General features: G+C 36.2%; 1 protein-coding gene across 6 annotated transcripts in view; it reads right to left on the bottom strand.

Moving 5' to 3' along the window:
- Positions 1-19,786, bottom strand: part of LRCH1 (leucine rich repeats and calponin homology domain containing 1) — a 119,408-nt gene that overhangs the window by 27,673 nt on the left and 71,949 nt on the right. The window contains exons 9-17 of one of the 6 annotated variants that reach the window (XM_042839373.1): positions 19,124-19,236; positions 16,284-16,351; positions 15,138-15,224; positions 13,040-13,129; positions 12,894-12,930; positions 10,802-10,915; positions 8,672-8,719; positions 7,886-7,958; positions 2,744-2,848 (exon numbers count right to left, since the gene is read on the bottom strand). In XM_042839373.1, the coding sequence (XP_042695307.1) occupies positions 2,744-2,848; positions 7,886-7,958; positions 8,672-8,719; positions 10,802-10,915; positions 12,894-12,930; positions 13,040-13,129; positions 15,138-15,224; positions 16,284-16,351; positions 19,124-19,236 (735 nt within the window). The remainder of the gene's footprint in view (positions 1-2,743; positions 2,849-7,885; positions 7,959-8,671; positions 8,720-10,801; positions 10,916-12,893; positions 12,931-13,039; positions 13,130-15,137; positions 15,225-16,283; positions 16,352-19,123; positions 19,237-19,786) is intronic. The other 5 variants (XM_042839368.1, XM_042839369.1, XM_042839370.1 and 2 more) reach the window with 5 other exon arrangements.

The raw sequence follows: 19,786 nt of genomic DNA, 5'->3' as shown, positions 1-19,786 counted from the left end.
AAAGTATGTATTTTGTGTATTACAGTAAAGGAGAAATTTCCTTGTGAAAATTTTCATTTTTGTACTTCTTTGCAATGCATGTAAGTATATTTAATGTACTTAAAGCTCATCAAGGATTGAGTATCCTAAATACTTAGCAGACAACATTATCCATCAGAAAAGCACCTTAACTATTTAACCTGCCTCTACTAATATATCTGACAAGAAGGGGTTAGACTGACTAGTGACAGGAAAAGCTGAAGTAAAGCTGAAAGTTTACAATCAGATACATCTTTGCTTGTTTTATTCAGTCCAAATTTGTTTAAGTAACAGTGAAGTTATTACACTGTTATTTGCTAGATTAAAAACACCCCAGTGTTATGGATATTGGTTTTATGAGACCTGTCTGTTGCATGCTTTATAATCTGCCAGAAATTCTGCACTCCTCCTCCTCCATTACAGATCAGTAGCTAGAAACTACACCACAGAAGAAATTACACTGAGTAAAGTATTAAGATGCTACTGTGATGGCATTTCTATATCAAATGCTACATCTAGTATTACATTATACAATACATGTTACTCTATATACATCTAGTATTAGATATGGAAGTTGGCAGCCCTGCCTGCAGCTGGGGGGTTGGAGCTAGATGATTCTTGAGGACCCTTTCAACCCAAGCCATTCTATGACTTTATGATCTATACTAGCAAGCTGCACAGCAATGGTGAACAGGTCTGAGGACTGGCCTATGAACATCCAATGCCATTAAGTTATTGCTTCCTGGCACAGTTTTGGTCTGTGCAATCCCAGCTCTCTCCTACGTCACATGTCTTGGTACAGTTGGGAATATCCTTTGCACAGGCAAAAGGTAAATTGAATGAAGCCATCCTGTTTTGGAAAGCGAAAGTGTTTGTTTTGGTATGGATTTGAATCATGCTGTGCCAATTAACCTCAGTGCTGCAGAATGATTTCTGGTTCATTTTACTTCCTAGCAGAGTAAGATATACCCAAGACAATAAACAGCCTTTGAAAAACTCTAAATAGAAAGGCAACAGTCCTGATTTTAAAATAACACGAAAGACTGCAAAAGCAGTTTTCTGTTGTAACTGCCAACGGTAATAAAAACTAATATTTGCATTTGTCTTCAGATTTGGATAACACAAGAAATGTACCTCCCCTAAACATATATGCACAAAGTAGTCTATACTGCTCACATCATTCTAAAGAATAAAACAAAAACAAATCTAGATTAATATAGATTATATTATTTACTGAACTCTTAAAAATATCAACAAGATTAAGACTGAATCATAACTGGTAGAAACTGGTAAATGACAACTGGAATTTATAGTAGTTTATGTCAACATACAGAAGTAAAAAGTGAGCGTAAAAGCTCAGATTACACTGGGATATATTATACCACCATACTCTGCAAATGTAAAATGACTACACAACCTGCAAGTCATGCAGAGAAAACCCTTCATGTTACCGAGTCCTTAGCCACTGCCAGCCTGCCATGACAGAAAATTCTTTAGCATACATAGAGATATATATAATCTTGAAGAGGTGTAACACATTTATTCTCTATAATAAACCTAAGCAACACCAAGAAAAAATAATCTGATGGAGATTGTTATCTTGTTAATTAAAGTTTACTTCAAAAACGGCTTTCCAGCACAATTTTCCATCTGTGTGCCCTTAATTTGCTTATAACAAAAGCTCCACTAATTCCTTATCTCTTAACCAGTTTTTAAAACTGCATCATTTGTAGTATTGTCAAAGCTTCCTAACTGACGAAAGTACATTATTGATAAGATTTTTCTTGCAAAAACTAAGTGTGTAAACAACATAATGAAGTTTAGCAGCTTAATGTTATAGAATTTTATTTCCAATCACAGACTTCTGCATGTGACACCGAAACTGAAGTTAGCAGTAGCAATTACAAAACAAAGAATTTGAGTAGTTGAGTATTGGGTTAGCAAGGGCAAATATTGTTTATTTCCTGAAAAACAAAGAATTCTGGAAAAAAAAGAAATCTAAGATTTACTTATTAAACAGAAAAGTAACTCAAGAAAGTTATTTCTGAATTAAAAGCAGTTCATAAGGAGGGAATAATACAGCTTAGAAGGTGTAGCATGCCTGAAGAGACAATATTACAAAGAAGAATCAACTGGGGAAAAAATGCTTATTGTAAGAAATCATTTACTACAGCAACAACCTTGTTTATCTTTGGTAACAAACAGCTGGAGATTCCACCCTGACTAGGTTTCTGTTGGATGGATGTCAGTGGTCTCTTGCTTGTCTGACTCTTTCAGCTTTGTTTCTTCTTGGATTCCTTCTCTAATTAAGTTAGTTACACACCTGCATCAACAACTGCAGATGGGAACTAGATATTTTTAAGTCAGCTTTTACTTACAAAGTCATAAACCCAGAAAAGACAGCAGCAAAACTAATTGCTGCTTGAATGCAACTTTTATAAACTTGAAAACAGAAGTATATTCCAATCTGTACTGGAAATAGCTCTGGGAATAGGTATCACAGGAAAAGTTGGTTTGCCAGACTTGAACACAGTGACACTCTCCACTCATTTCCTTTTGATACCACATATTTTACAGAAAGTTAACATGCATCCCCTGAGGCATTTGGTGTTATTAAACATTTGCTTAACAGTACTAGCTTTCATCCTTAGCCACATGGGACATTTGCTGCATACTGAGTTTTCTGAAAGCATAAAATCAAGTAAATGATGTATGGAACACCTACCATTGTCACTGTCTCCTTCAGATGGTATACTGTAGCTAAAGCTGTCCCATGTTTGTGCCTGTGTAAGTGTGTTGAAGGAGACAGGAGGAAGACTGAGGGATGGGTCTGCTGAAGGGGAGTGACAGCCAGTCCATGGTGGTGTAAGGACCGGGGTGGGGAAAGAGGGCAGGCAGCAGCATTGCATATATGGCGTTAGGGTTGCATGGCAATGAAGATGCAATTCAAAGGTGATTAATACAAAATGCATAATTTTTGAAGAAAAGAATGAAGGAAAGGTGGTGCAGAATAAAAAGAACGAAAGGTTATATGTTAGTACTTTCAAATCAGACATTATATGTGCAGTTAAAGCTGTTAAGCTTAACAAGATCATTGTAACCATAGCATTTCACAGAAATTGTTTACAATCACGTTTTAAGAAAAAGTACCCATAGATTTTATGTTACAGTCTGACAAAAACCTTGAGCCTGTGAATCAAATGGTAAATGCATCTCTGTGAAGTTTCAGCGTTCTAAATTAAGTAGTTTGGAAAAGAAGAACTCAGTTATTTTTGCAACTGTTAAATGTATATGTACATATAAATAAATTGTTACACTAACTTCCCAGCTAATTTCAAGAGGTAGCAAATACAGGAATTCTCATTTACTCCCCTGAATTCTTGTCCTGTTGAAATATGTCTTGTAAGAACGTGCAGTAGAGATGTTTTCCTTTTGCTTTAATCACTTCATAGTTTATGCAGCACTACTTAGGTTTCTTGCTAATTCCCACAACGTTAAGACCAAGTTTACAACAGGCTCTAGGAAAGTTCTGGCAGACTTTCCAGTAGTAGAGATGTGCAACACCTCCAAAGGAGGATCCAGAGTCTGTACCACAAACCCTGGCAGACCTGCTCTGTATACAGCATTATAACAAGCACAAAATCACTGATAATGCAACTGGGCTCGCTACAGCACACCAGACTTCATCTGTCCAGGGAGGCTGCAACAACACAGCCTCTCCATCCTTTCTGCCTTCTGTCTTCCTACTAGTCATGACAACACCTCCTTTTCTCCCCTCAAATCCTCCAGTGGACCTTCTCATTCTTTCCCTCCCATATCTTACTTCATGCTTGTCTTCTGATCTGATTGTGGAAAAGCTTTCCTCAAATCTCCACTCCATGGTGTTTCAGAAATGAACAATGACATCCTTAAAATATCTCATCCCTGTTCATCTTTTCCACACCATTCATCCTTTCAAAGCTTTCTACTGGCTTGCAACCTTTCATCACGTAATTTGCATCTCACCTTCCTTACCCTTCACAAAGATGTCACTCCTTAAAGAGTTCTTCCTGTATCTGATCCCAGTTCTCTACCATTTCTACCACCAAAATGAGTTCTTTCCTCACTTCCTGCTTTTCTGTGTACGTACTTCCATGTCTCATTTACTGCACACACAAGTCACATCCATTCTCCTCAAACTAAACTGGAGATTACATGCTACCTCTGCTCTGAACGCTAAACTCTAAGCCTGAATCAACTGAAAACCACTACATAGATCAAAAAACTGCAAAAACTCATAACAGAAGATAGTCCAAGGTAAAGCCCAGTTCTCAATTTATGTAATTCCAAATTAGCAACAGGGAACTTAATTGCGTACTTTCTCCTTCTCTCAAAACTCCGGAATCCGCATTAACAAGATGATAATTGAGACAATGTTGTATAAAATTTCACCTTAGACTTTCCTCCACATTTACCTGTTCAAGAGTTCTCCCTTTTCAGATATGCACTTTTTAAAAGCCTCTTTATTGCTTCTGACTACAGAGACAATAGGTCAGCCAAACCTGAATAACAACAGCACCACTCAAACTCCACGCAGAATTCAACATGAGGTAACAGAACACTGATCTCTGGAAAATAATAAGCAGCCTTTAATTATACTGGCAACTAGGATTCAGATGATTTTCCAAGGTACACAGATAATGTATTAGGAACAAGATGTTTATATCTCATTTTAATGATTACAGCAAGGACTTTGCAAAACTCCATTTCTACAATTGGTATCACTTGATATTTTAATTAATTCATGAATCAAGTGCAGAAGATTTAAGTTTAGTAGCTATTTTGAGTGGCTCCATTTCAGAGCAAAAGCACATCCCAAGAACAAAACTTCTAATTGAATTTATAATTATTTATTCCTTTCAAGAATGATTTTTAAGGTTTTCAACTGAATATGAATTTGAGAAGCCCATTCACTGTAAAATATTTATAAGGATAAAATTATCTGATTTTTTTTTTTTTTTTTTAAAGATCTTATTACTTTCTGAGTAAACAACCGATCCTTAAAAAGACTCCATCAAGAAGTCAAACACTATTATCTTTCAAAACATTTTCTTTGGATACCAAGTCAACCATCAGATATGAATTTTCCCAGTATTTTGGCTAGCTTTGAAATAAGAGATCTTCAGTCCTGTAAACATGCCAGAATGTACTAGTACAGCACATACTAACACAGAAGCTTAAGCCACAGTGGTTTATCTTCTGGAAGCACTTTACTTTGTGCGTGTGATTCTATTTTTATTTTAATTTTTTTTTTTTTTTTAAGCATAACCAGAAATCTAGAATATTTTACTTTCAGATTTGGAAGAGACATAAGTCAAGTCATTAAGAAACAATGAGGGAAACAAAATCAAATAGAAAGCAACATTCATTAAAAATAGATGAAAACAAACTGAAAATAAGCTCTCCAATTTCAGAAAGGTATGTTTGCATACATTTTCATGGAAAAACTGTTTCCAATGACCTCTACTAAATTTTTGCCCAAGGTAATGAAGAACTTGAATGAAAAAGTTATAAAGTTAAACTATATACTAAGCTGAAAAACTTTTCTGGATCACAGAACTGCTGGAACTCAGCTCAGCTTTGGGGCACTGAAGCAGTATGTAGTTAAGAAGCGCGAATTAAGACAGTGAGAGAATGGTTCAAACTCACTCAAGACTTGTACAAAAAGCTGTAACAGAAGGACAGTGAAGGAACTAGTTGTGGCAAACTGGAAGGAAAGATGTGCAGGATTCACAAATGTGCCAGTATCTTGAGCTACAAACTACTTCTATCTGTATTTTTTTCTTAGGCGCTGGCAAAACAAATTTAAATACTATTTCTACTGCAGTTACAGAGCAGCAAGATGGAAGGAAACAATATGCAGCATCCCTGCTCCATTGTAAGGTTTTATTTTGTCACACTGTGTTACATAGCTAATGTACTGCTGTTTTACCTGATGCTGGACTTCAGGTTTTGCTATTATCAAATTCAACTGCCTAACTGCAGTACAAAACTAAGGCAACACCACTGAAACTGCAAGCAATGAGGTAAAAGACTGCAGAAATGGCTCTCAGCTGGTGGTTCTGTAGTGTACGATAATGGAAAGGAAAACAAATTCAGATAAATGGGTTTTCTATATCCCACAGCTGTGGCCAAACAACATTATAGTATTGGCATAGTCAGTGATTCAAATATATACATTTGTATTGGTACAAAGCAGCAAAACAGCAGATTATAATCAACTGACATTAGTATTCAATGAGGTTACACTATTTCAGTATACATGGGGGAAGTGGAGGAGTTGTGCAGGTCTGGATCTCCCATCACTAGTCTTGTAGGAACGTTGCAGAACACTGCAATCCCTGCAATCCAATCCTTCTGGAAACTCTCTAAGAAAGATTAGCTATGCTAATTAGCTATGCTTTTGGAAAGTGTCTTTTTCTCTTTATGTATTACTGTCATTGGATATAGAATGTCTTGAGACAACTGGCATGCCAAGACTAGGAAACGTGTGTTAAACTAACTTGAATCCAAAATCACAGTCTTGCATTCATTCAGTTCTCCTACAATACTGCTTCCAGTTCCTGGCAGCAGATTTCACTGGCAGTTCAGCAGAGCACAGCCTACCTCCTATGAAAGTCTGTATTCTGACATTGTCTTTGCATGTCTCTCTCCTAGCAGTTGCCACTGGACTGAACAACATTACTCAAATTATGTTTTTTCAAATCCTGAAAGGTCCCATTTGCTCATCATTTGATCCATTACTTTGTACATTAAGAAATAATTCTTCTTCTGAAGCATCAGGAACAAAATAATAGTCAGAGTTTAGCAACAAACTATGAAATTGAAATGAACAGATCTGCCCAACTTCTATATCATAACATTGCAGGAAATTTAAAACGCTTTCTTTATGAAACAAGGTTTGTTCAATAACACTTTCTTTGCTCTACAAACCTTCTTAAAAACAAATCTATGGGTACAATTTCCTAAAATACATTCAAATATGAAACTGCTGCCATTATTGCCAAGATATTTTGTTATGGAAGCTACAAGCTTATAGTGGTTTACCAGCAATTGACTAAAAGCATTTGTGGTAAATGTGAGAAAACAGAATTATAGCCATCGAATGCTGAAGCATACCTAAAATATTAAGGTTATTCTTTAGAGGTGATGTGACTTAACAGCACTGACAATCAATGCTGACCACCTTAGTCCAGAGAAGATAAGAACAGAGTTTACCTGTAACTTATCCTGCTTTCAAGGGAAGCCCTCAAATACATTACAGTTTATTTCGTTGACTTCCTCCCACTTTTTTCCCTCCCCTCCAATAAAGTGCTGCATGTTAATGAAGGTAATACAGATTTGGCACATTGCAAATTCGTTAAACTCAGCTGCAGGCTGAAGAAAACATCTCATCTTCCTCAAACCACTTCTCCTTGCACAATTATAACTACTGAGACTCATGCATAAGCATTTTCTAAACAAATCTGATTATTCACATATTATTTACCAACACATTTTATCATCCTGTATACTTACACATGTATATTACTTATATGTATATTATACATGTGTATTAGCATGTGCTTAATTTTAAATATGTGTGTGTGTATAATTAATAAAACACCTGATTTATCAGTAAGGGGTAAAAACTAATGCACATAAAATACATTAAACAGAGGTATTACAAATTTGATCTCAAGTCAAGCATATAGACAATGTTCTAGCCTTCGGAATACAGAAAGTGTTTTCATCACTGAATTGTAAGAGAAAATGAAAATACAGATATCTATTAATAGCACAGATGTGAAAAAGTACAAAAATTGATTGATGTTCTTTCCTACAATACCTGATCGTGGCTTCAGGCCAAAAGGGATTGTGTTGTTTGTAGTAGGAGACAGTGTTGGACTTTTATCTTTGTTCTGTGTAATTTAAGAACATAAATTCAAATAAGAGCAGCGTCCAGAATATCACAGGGAAACTGACTGAATAAAATACAAAAATTAGCAATACTGCATGCTACAACTATTTCACCACAATCTCATCACATAGCTTTGAACTTGTAACAATCTCTCGGTTTTATTCAATACCACTCCTTTACTGGAAAAAAACTTTCTGACTGAAGTCTGCAGCACATTGGCCCTAGCTATAAGTGTGATTGTTTCTCAGTTTTCTCCCACAAAACCATTTGGCTCCGTTCAACATACACTTTTGTGGCAGAGTACATTTAGAAGAACAAAACAGAGACAATTTTTTTTCCTTAGATGTGTTTCTTACACTGAATCAGAATTACCATTCTGCTTAACTATTTCTCCTGAATTCTGCCTAAAATGCAGAAAGGTGGAAGTTAATCATAGACCTCACAGTAGAACCATGATGGTTATACCATGATAAGAAAGGAGAAGTCTTATAACCAACCTCCAGAAAACAAGTCCTATTTAAAAAACGATTCATGAGAATGGAATCTGTGGGAGTACCATCACCAACACCGGGTGCTCACGAGTCTGTGAGGTGCTCATATACAGTGTAAAGTAGAGGAAGAAACACTGGTTTTGCACAGAAAGTAGGAAGGTTCCATAAAGAGCCCACTGACCATCCACATGCTGAAGACAAACAAAATGCACTATCATCTTACCTCATTGTGAGAGGGTTGGCCACTTGTATTCCAAACAATTACATCATTCTGCACGATTGACAGAAAGAAAAAAGAAAGATCTTTTCAGCAAATGCATTGGTCATACACAGTCATACAGTATTCTAATCACGGCAGTCAGAGACTCATTAATATTCAATACTTTTCATCTTTACATTTTTCAGCATTGTATTGGTTTTGTTTTCTTTACCACAACTTTCACGATTTATATAAACTTTGATGCTAGACTAACTGAAATACCACTTAAAAATTCTCCCGTGGAAATTATTTGCACAAATTTGTCTTTAATTTCTTATCTGCAGCCTCTCAACTGATTCATAAGTGTGTTTGTAAGACTTGAATCTTTGTTCATTCAAGTGCATTATCTAACCTTGTTTCACAGATTTTAACTGTTACCAGGAGTTTAATAGGGGAGTAAAAATTTTAAATATAGGTTTGAAGAGAGAAGCATTCTGCAAGCAATTCCTTTTGTAATTGCCATATAACACACCTTTTGTTACCATTTTTGCTATAGCTAACCTGGAAACACGGAAATCATGTCAATAAAATATCAAACGATTGTTAATTCTGTATAAGTCATAACTCAGTAGAAATAGGATTGGCGTAGGTAAAATAGATTATAAATTCATTTAAAACCCTTTCATTAGGGCAAATTTTTTAATGGAGAAAAACGTGGAGATTAAAAATACAGCCCTCAAGATATTGGTCCCAGCACCCTAAGAATTTTCTGGAAGTTACTAAGATGGGAAGGAAGATTACACACGCATTTTGATAAATGACCTTTCCTGGCCACTACTTTAGCTTGAAAAATAAAATATGATCCTCAGCTACCAACTTCTTTCATAATCTTACCTCATCAACTGTATTACCTAGAATTAATAGAAGGAAATTTTAGTAATCTCATCCCTGCCAATTTCTACCTGGAGATTAGCATGTTTAAGCACTCCTATGCTCAGCGGTTGTCCTTGTGACAGACAAGCTAGTTAAATCTACACTGCAGGTCAAAACTCTCTCACAACACACAAGTCAACAGTCAGAGCTCCAAATTTACATTCAACCTGAAAACTACAAGTGCTTACTGTATGCAGAATGATTAAATTTGCTCTTGCAAGACACATTTCTACTGAATGGAACATATCTTGTGCTTCCACCTGCATGCAGGACTAGATTAGGCCCTCTACAAGTTTTTAGGAAATTTCCTCATTTAAAAGGTTCTTAAAATGAATCAGCAGCATTCTTGTTGAAGAGATTTATTAAAATACAGAATGTGCACGTTGTGCATTCTGACATCAAATTAACTTTTTGTGTAACTCATTAGCAATGCAGTTAAGAATCAATCCCAAATAAAGTATGTTCACTCCCATGTACAATACAAGAAAACTGTGGAGATACAAACTTTCCTTCTTTAAAAAAAAAACAAAAAAAAACCAAAAGATAAAATTGAGTCACAAAGAGATCACAGGAGTATTTGCTAGTAATGATATTTGAAAAGCATGAAGATATACCAGTAGGTTTATGTCTGCATAAGATACACTGTACTAAAGTATTGTGAATGCAGGCAGAACTTTCACAGGTCATTTTGTTCTCAGAATTCTCTTGCAAGAACATTCACAAACAACTAAGTCCTGAGGTAAGAAAGTATGAACCAAATATTTAAGCTTGAATTTTTCACAGTTCTTCATTTCTGGATCACTGAAATACAATACTGACAATATTTTTGATACTTTAGAAGTATCATCTCAACACACAGAGTCTTCTTTGTAATACAAAGCACGTTAAATTCATTGCTGCATACAAAACCTTAACTGCATGAGCTGCGGTATTTGGATTAAGGGTGGGAAGAGAAACCAGATCACTGAAGATCCAACTCTGATAATACTTATTTTTGCTAATAATGTTTATTAGAAGAAAATACATCAATTTCAGCCTTTTCCTTGATAGGTCTTAATTAACATCCCATTTATATTCAGGTAAGGGAAAAACATAAATAAACAAAAAAAAGAAATACCACCACCAAAAATCTGAAAGGGCTTTAACTTCCCTACCAGTGAATGGAAGACAGTGACTCATTCCAAATGTTTCCATATTTATTGTATCTAGACACCTACGTACCTGATTCAATGACCATTTTTCACCCTGTTCACATGTTTTCATTTCATTCTTGGCTTTCTCCATAATTAATTCCCTCCTCCTATGAAATTCTAGTTCCTCTTCAGCATTTTCCTTCTGAAAGATATATTACTCTTTAGACTGTGAATCACTGGGAATAGAATTGTATCTTTTTTTACATAACATTTTTATATCAGAAGTATTTCCAACAAGTACTGTGATGAAAAGCAAACTGTAAAGTAAGCAGACACTACATCATTGCAGTTCCAGTGCTAAAAGATGGTCGTTATGTCAATCTAAATAAACTTGGAGTATACTGAAAGGATTTAAAGAACAAAGCTAATATGAGGCATACTCAACATGGTCTCATGAAGGGAAAGTCCTGCCTTGATAATTTGATCTCCTTCCATAAGATCACCTGCTAGGTGAACAAAGGGAAGGCAGCAGATGTAGTCTCCCTGTATTTCACTAAGGCTTTTGATACCACTCCTGACAGTGCATCCTTCTGGACATGTTGACCAACTTTGAGATAAAGAGGTTCATGCTATGCTAGGCAATGAAATGGCTCAGAGGGTTGTAGTAAGTGGAGGGCTACAACTGGCTAGCAGAAATCACTGGTGGTGTTTTCTAGGGCTCAATCCTAGGGCCATTCCTGTTCAATGTTTTTACCAACGATCTGAATGCAGGATTGGAATGCATCCTCATCGAGATGATTAGTGATGCTGTACTGGGAGGTGCTGTTGTCCAAGATAGATATGAGGCCTTGCAGTGATTTAGATGGATCAGACCATTGGGCAATCATCAACGCCATGAAGTTCAACAAAGGTAAATGCCAGTTTCTGCATCTGGGACAGAGCAATGTTAGACACAGCTACAGACTGGGAGACATATGGCTGGAAAGCAGCCCTGCAGAAAGGATCTGGGACTGGTGGCAACAGCAGGCTCACCTTGAGCCACCAGTGTGCCCTGGAAGCCAAGTGGGCTCTGTAATATGGAAAGGATGCTAAGATTCTTGAGAGCATCTGGATGAGGGTGACAAAGCTAGAAAAGAGCTAGAGGGTTTGTCCTATTAGAAGGAATTGAGGTCGCGTTGTCCAGTCTGGAGAATAGAAGACCAAGAAGTGATCTCATTGCACTGTGCAGTTCTCTGAGGAGGGGAATTGGAGAAGTGGTGCCAGGCTCTGCTCTTGTGAACCTATGGCAGGAGCCATGGAACAGCACAAAGCTGTGCTAGGGAGCTTCAGACTGGATATTAGAAAAAATCATTTACTTATGAGAAACATAAAAAACTGGAACCGGCTTCCAAGAGAGGCAGTTGATGTCCCACGCTTGGCCTCGGTCAAGAGACATTTGGACACTGCTTCGTTCATATGCTTTAACTTTTGGGTAGCCTCAAAAGAAAAGGCAGTTTGACTAGATGATATTTCTAGGTCCCTTCCAACTGAACTATTGCATTCTATAAAGAATACTAATTTGCCAGTCAAGATACATTTCAAATAACAAGCAATACATAACATACTATAAATTCCAAATCATACTTCATATACTCCTTCCATAACTGGTGACAGCGCATTAGGAAAAGTGTAATCATTAATTTACAAAATATTTTGGAGTTATCCTTAATGAATACTGCTTCCTTACACTAGAATAGGGATATTGGAAGAGAACAAGAATACACATAGCTGAGCTGCGAACAGTAGCAATTGATTCTCATAGCCAACACAACACATGAAAAAGATGGCTGTATGGAAAGATGACTATCTTCCTACAAACTGAGTGGAAAAAAAGGAAAAAAATAACATGCAAAAGTAACTGATAAACCCAGAAAATGAAGTTATTTGTGCGTGTGTGTATATGTATGTCTATACACACACATATATTATATCCATAAATATATATATAAATAAATATATAGTTTCTCTCTATATATACACATATATAAACAACAATTACATTTAAATTTTGAAGAACTAGTTGTGTCCTCCAGTCTACCATAGTTTTCCTTTACTTACTCGGTAGATTAAAAATAGATGAAATAATTGGCTCGTTTCCTGTCTTACCCCTCAAATATCTTATAATATGTTCATTAACATACCTGGCCAAGGGAGGACATCTCCATCTGCATTTGACTGCTATGTATAAAAAAACAAATGCGAATATGTAATTTATTTTGTAGAAACTCAAGATTCTAACAAATGCTTTTTTTTTTTTTTTAGAAAAAAAAAAAGTAGATAAACACACTTTACTGTAGATTCCTGAAATTCTAAAGCTGCTGCTGGTTCCATGGGATACAGATTCACATCACTGCTTTCTGAAATATCCATGCTTAATCTGTAAGGTTTGAAATAAAAACATGGCACTGGGGTATAGAGTTGATAATCATTATGTTCAGTATTCAGTTTCAAACAAATGGATATATAAAATATTTTTAATCGTGGTATCAATCTGCTCTATTTTATTTCTTATAGAAGTGTCACCACCTTGGTCAAACCAACATTAACATCTGCAAAGTACCACTCTAAGCAATAAGTTGTATCAAAACAAAGGGATCTGTTTACTATTAACAGTCACATGACATTATATATAACACTGAAGACATCTATATTCAACCTCTAGCATTCTGTGTTTTAACAAGATCCAAAACCCTGGTTAAATATCCAAATTTAATTTACAATGCATGAAAATAAAGCAGATCAGCAACACACTCCCAGTAGCCAACAATTTGAAATTAAGCTATGAAGACAGGAAAGAGAGTAAAGCAAGAAAATACTGGAATAGATTGAGCCTGAAATCCTTTTCCATACCTGAACTGAATTGCTGTTAACGTGCACAGAAGATGTGCAGAACATTAAATTGTCAAGTCATTGTGGTCCTATTCCACAATTTAGTCATGTTTGTAAATGATAATAACACTAATTGATATATTCTACATGGAGCTCTAATCAGTGTGTGTGAGGTATGCTTCAGCATCACCTCATGCTTCAGCCTGTTGCTGCAAGCAACGATGAGGCATCCACAACAGAATGCAAAATCAAGCTTCATTTGATATGTACCAGACACCCAGGAGTGTCATGCTGGACAAATCTGTTTGTTAGCATAAAACAAACAGACATTTGAATGGCCTGTTTAGCACTCAACAAAGCAAAAATAAATACATGCATGACATATTTATAGTCATCTTTAAAAGCTGTATTTCATATACTATTGTGCTATTGAAAACACAACTAAACACGCATGGAGAAATGGAGACTGTCTGTATTTCACTGCCTTTTGAAATTTCGTAAGCAAAAAAACCATAGGAAATGTCAAAGCATTATCTGACTAACAAAAAAGCAACAAATTTTGTAAGGCTGAGAGATTTTTTACTGCCACTTTCCTTCTAACCAGACTATTTTTCAATCTTATCTGCAACACTTCTGCTAACTAATAAGTTACAGATGAGATACAGAAGCAACAGAATTTTATCTCACAGAAACCACAGGACTGCTCTTCATTTAAATGTTTTTTGTTTTTTTTTTGTTAACTATTTAGTACTCAGTTCAAGAATTCAACTATTCTCTGTATGATTCAAAATAAAGCCAGATAATTCCTTTGCCAGAAAAAGTGATATGAGTGAACTTCAGTCCTAAAAAGCAGAAAGATATGCTAAGTGAAAAAACAATATCAAAACAGACTTTTAAGCTACAGAGCAGTGTAGTCATAAGAAGAAATGGCTATATGAACTGGCCAAGGAAGGAGAAACAAGGACGTTTTAGACTGGGAATGATAAGGAGGTGTCTACTGTTCAGAGAATTAAAGCTCCAGAAAGCTCTACATCATAGAATCAATGATGAAAAATTAGCTTCTTACTTTTAAAATGAGCTTAATTTTTGAAAGGGATTACACAACGAAAAGCAATAGCAAGCACAGGGACAGAAGTACCTGCAACACCCATCAGTTCTTTCAAGCATGACAAGCTTCTGTTTGTTTTCCTTTTATATATTTAATCCTTTGCTTATTCACAGACCCAGAGTAATTCCACCTGACTTCAGACACTTAAAAGATGCATATAAATTAGACAGCCTTGCCTTCTATAGCCAGGAGAAACACCTTCACTAGTAGCATCTTCCCTTTTCTCCTTTTGACCTCAGAGAAAGACTACCAGAACTTCAGCACTACTTCAAGTATCTTCTTTATGCATCCCAGAAAGATGGGATGAAGCACAGAGAAAACCTTCTCCAATTCCAATTCAAGTATTAACAAGAAGAGGAGTTTGTACAGACTAAAAGAGGTAAGACTATTCTACAGGAAACTCAACAGAAGTTATAAATACATAAGATGCCTGCTATTTTAAGCATACCTGTTGGGATCTTGTAACAAATCTACTGCTTCTCTTAGTTGTTCTATCATTTCTATATCAATAGTTTGTTCTTCTGACATATTTATTCTATAATAGAAAAAAAAAGCATTCAAAAAAAGAAAAAAAAAAGAGGTAAAACAGCAATTATCAGGGGTTGTCTCAATTTCAATTTGTGAACTCTACCTTCTAACTAAGCATGCAGCTAATACAGAGGGAAGGTAAAAACAGCCTCTGTGCAAACTAATAAGTGCTGAAATTTATGTAAAGAGTGTCTTCAGAAAAAAATCACCAGCACCTTGCCTTCAACAAAACTTCCCAAACTAATACACACATACGAAAAAAAATGTAATGAACTAAGAAACTAGGATCTTTGCATATCCATTAAACAGACCAACTTCAAAAGCTGACTCCTGTTAACCACATTCACCACATACATTATTACAGAATGTGACAATTCTTTTTAATGGACCACAGCATGCTTTCTTTTGCTTTTCAAGATTTGGTTGTTGTTGCTGTTGGTTGTTTTTTCTTTTTTTTCTTTTTTAATTTATTAAAAAAATCATCTGGTAGTTCTGCCAACAGTGTTCTTTTGGAACATGCTTATTTTTCCCTCTTTTCAATTTTTATTTCTAATCACATAGGACTCCACTGTTCTGAGGTGAGAACTTCACAGTGCACTGTCATGCTAGAGCTGTTTTTCTTATGAACACTCTTCACTGACTGAGGTTCACTTACACTGCACTTGAGCTAATACCTATGAACTATTGATCGTTTCAGGGTTAAAATTATGACAAAGCAAGAAAAAAATTTTGAAAAGAAATCCTGTGCATTAGATTTTACAAGTTAAATTTAATTTTTAAAAACAATAGCATAAGCAGACTACATATGAAAATACCTCATTTTAAAATCCGGGCTCTACATTGGCTAAAAAATGCCAAATTACAGCTTTATTAGCACATACACATTAGTTGCAAGCTAAGACCCACTTGATTAATCAATAACATACAACACACCACATTCACGCACAGAAAGCTGCACTGCTGTATGCTTTTACGTCTACAAAATTCTTAACTGAGAATAAAACACCAGATTTGGTCATCTAATGAAATGATGCAGTTAATTACTTACAGACAAAGCAATACTTACATTTCTTCTGTTTGCCATTGTGCGTCCTCTTCAATTCTCAGTAATTCATCACACTCTGCTGCTCTGCTCTGTAAGCAGACAAAGTGATATTAAGAATTGAACTTTGCAATTAAGCAAGCAGATAAGTTTTCCTTTCAGACTCAGCAGTGACCTATTTTATTTAACAGTTTAGGGTGGCTTCATATCTCACTCTATCCCCTTTTAAGATACTCATTACATGATCTTATTTTCATTGTTGAGATTTTATTGAGGTCAACAGTCCTTACCCTCCTTTAACTGTAAAAAGAAAGTCAAGTAGCATGAGAATTCTTCATTCTATGCCCCAGATTTCATTTGTGCCTTTCTCGTGTACGCCAACAATGGTTCAATTGAGTGCGACTCTAGCTCTCATCTTATTTACTCTCCTCCCACATAAAGCTACATTTACAGAGCAAGGAAATTCCAAATAGACAAACTAACAATTATGCACTTAATCCATAACTATTAATAGGATTCCTACTTGGTAATTTTAACAGCTCTGTTTAAAAAAATCAAATCAAATCAAAACAAAACTGACATGCTACAGTTCAAATCAGTTGGCCTGTTATTTGGGATTCAGTGTAGGAATAAATCACAGCCTCCATTCTATTCATAACTGTGAAATGCTACATGTTAGAAAATTGAAGTCCCTTACTTATGCTTTCATTTACAATCTTAACAAGAAAGAAACTTTGAAAATTTCTCTTTCTTGGATGAATTACTGAAATAATTCAGCTGTCACTAAAGACAGAAGCTCTATGAGTAGAAGTGTAGTAGTTATAGAAATAGAGAATAAACAGCAGAAAACAAGCCTATCCTTCTTTTGTGTCATGGGCTTGGCACATCTGTCGCATCAGCCTGTACCAATAAACACTATCCAGTTCTGACAGATGTGTCACTGAAGGGTATACCAGCTCCTTTAACATTCCCCAAGGATGACACATTTTCCAGTAACAATCCTTAGTAGAACAAATAAAGCCATTCTTCACTCTTTTTTTTCAAGTTACTGATATAGAAATGAATCATATGATTTTTCCCATAACAAGGACACATTAAAAAAACTAGCAATTTTTTTAGAAGGCAAATCTCAGCCTCTGGCATATTTATATAAATAGATATTGCCTTAAAAATCAGGAATAACTTATGAAAACCACAGATTTACCAAGCCTGAACTCTTCTCCACTGCCTCTGGTATTGATTTAACGTATTCACAGAATCACAGAATGGCCAGGGTTGGAAGGGACCTCAAAGATCGTGAAGCTCCAACCACCTGCCACATGCAGGGCCACCAACCTCCACATTTAATACCAGACCAGGCTGCCCAGGGCCCTATCCAACCTGGCCTTGAACACCTCCAGGGACGGGGCATCCACAGCTTCTCTGGGCAGCCTGTTCCAGCACCTCACCACTCTCTCTGTAAAGAATTTCCCCCTGACATCCAACCTCAATCTTCCCTCCCTCAACTTAAAACCATTTCCCCTTGTCCTGCTGTTATCTACCCTTTCAAAGAGTTGATTCCCCTCCTGTTTGTAGGCTCCCTTTAGGTACTGAAAGGCTGCAATGAGGTCACCCTGTGGCCTTCTTTTCTGCAGGCTGAACAAGCCCAGCTCCCTCAGCCTGTCTTCACAGGGGAGGTGCTCCAGTCCCCTGATCACCTTCGTGGCTCTCCTGTGGACACTCTCCATCTGCTCCCTGTCTTTCTTGTACTGGAGGCTCCAGTCCTGGACACAGTACTCCAGATGGGGCCTCACAAGAGCAGAGTAGAGAGGGACAATCGCCTCTCTCCCCCTGCTGGCCACCCCTCTTCTGATGGAGCCCAGGATACCATTTGCTTTGCTATTTTTTTGTTAACCAGAAATTCAGTTTCAGAAGTCTCAAAATGCATGCTAGTACATGAGCACATATAAACCAAAGAATTGACTCAAATCTCCAAAAGAAAATGCCTGAGGTTCAAAATCCTCTGGAAAAAAAAAAAAAAATGCACTTATCTGTTCAAGTCATCAACTACTGCTCTCAACTGCCATAATGTTAAGAAGATAACAGAAAAAATCCAAGAGCTTGCTTTGGCAATATTGTCATACTGACATTCAATACAGTAGCTTCCCTTACTGAACCACTGTCCGCTACACATTATTTCATATCATACTATTTTATTACATGACAGAGGTTATTCCCAAGGGAACAGTATTTGCTAAGGAAAATCAAGATGATGAACGTACAAGAACAAGCAAATAACAAGCACATACAGAATATAATCAGTCAACTTCAGATGTCCGTACTTCTACCTTTGCAAAAGAAGATAAAAACATTCTAATCCCCTTCTGTCTAGTTTATTCACCTCAAATGTGCACATTTGTTGAAAATCTTTATGCAGAAAACTTACGTGTTAACCTTTTTACAGCAAGCTTTTAGTAAAGAAATCACTAAAGAACAAGCCAATAGAAGGTAACTCATTATATCCTAAACACTCAGCATAAATAATTCTTACAGTCAGTGAAGTTTTAGACAATAAATCATTATGTTTTTAATAATAAATAAATCTTTTAGCAGTTCTTGCTACATAATAAAGTATATTTCTTGAGTTCCCACACAGTGGTAATCACTACTGATTCACTGTTCATTTCTATGGGTCTTATTTTAGCTTTGCATTACATCAATTATAATTTTAAATCTATTTTTGCATTCTGCATCTTTTATGACAATGAATATTAACTGTGGTGTTTTATACATTAAAATGTCTGCAGTTCCTCACTCCTGATTGCTCTACGCTTAGGAAAGCAGTGAAAATATTTTCTGCCACTAAGAACTGAACACACACTCGCCTTAATGTAGCTCATGAATTCTGTAGTAAGAGCATCTGATTCATCAAGCCGGATTCCTGTCTCTCTTGATTTATCATTGACAATCAAGTGAGAAGATCCCTGATGGAATTCCACTGAAAACAACAACAAAAGAAGACAAAATTATTTCCGGTTCAGCTGAAAATTTGCTACTCACGAGAACACTAAAATTATGAGCTGAAAACCAAATGAACTCAAGTTTAAGTTCAAACCATATTTAAAAACCTCAAAAAAGTGCAGACTGCTGCATTCAAGGGAGAGATGTCCATTCATTGCAATGTTTTAATAAATCAATATCCTTGGCTCAATACAGCTGTAGATCAAAAACAGCACAACAAGCACTGATTGCATCAGTTTTTAACTACATGAAACATGCCTTGCCAGTACTGGTACGAGAACACAGTTGGAAAGCTACAGAATTATTTCAGGACAGTCGTGTCTCAGTCACTGACCAGCAGTTTTTTATGCAACTTAGAAGTTATGATGTGCAACAAACATCCAAAACTCTCAGCAGAACTCGGTCACAATGATTCAGCCTTGCAAACAAGGCAAATCTACTGTTTAACTACACTGTTTCTAGGACTGTATACGCCTTTAATTCTCCTGCTTGAAACAGTTTGATCCCTTAAGCTCTCTGATGGGGTG

Source organism: Centrocercus urophasianus, unplaced genomic scaffold, assembly GCF_019232065.1.
Source record: "Centrocercus urophasianus isolate 14NV4802_14NV808 unplaced genomic scaffold, USGS_Curo_1.0 seq_9, whole genome shotgun sequence".
In the NCBI taxonomy this organism is placed as follows: domain Eukaryota; kingdom Metazoa; phylum Chordata; class Aves; order Galliformes; family Phasianidae; genus Centrocercus; species Centrocercus urophasianus.
Note: the sequence above shows the minus strand (reverse complement) of the source record. Positions and strands in the feature narration are given on the sequence as shown.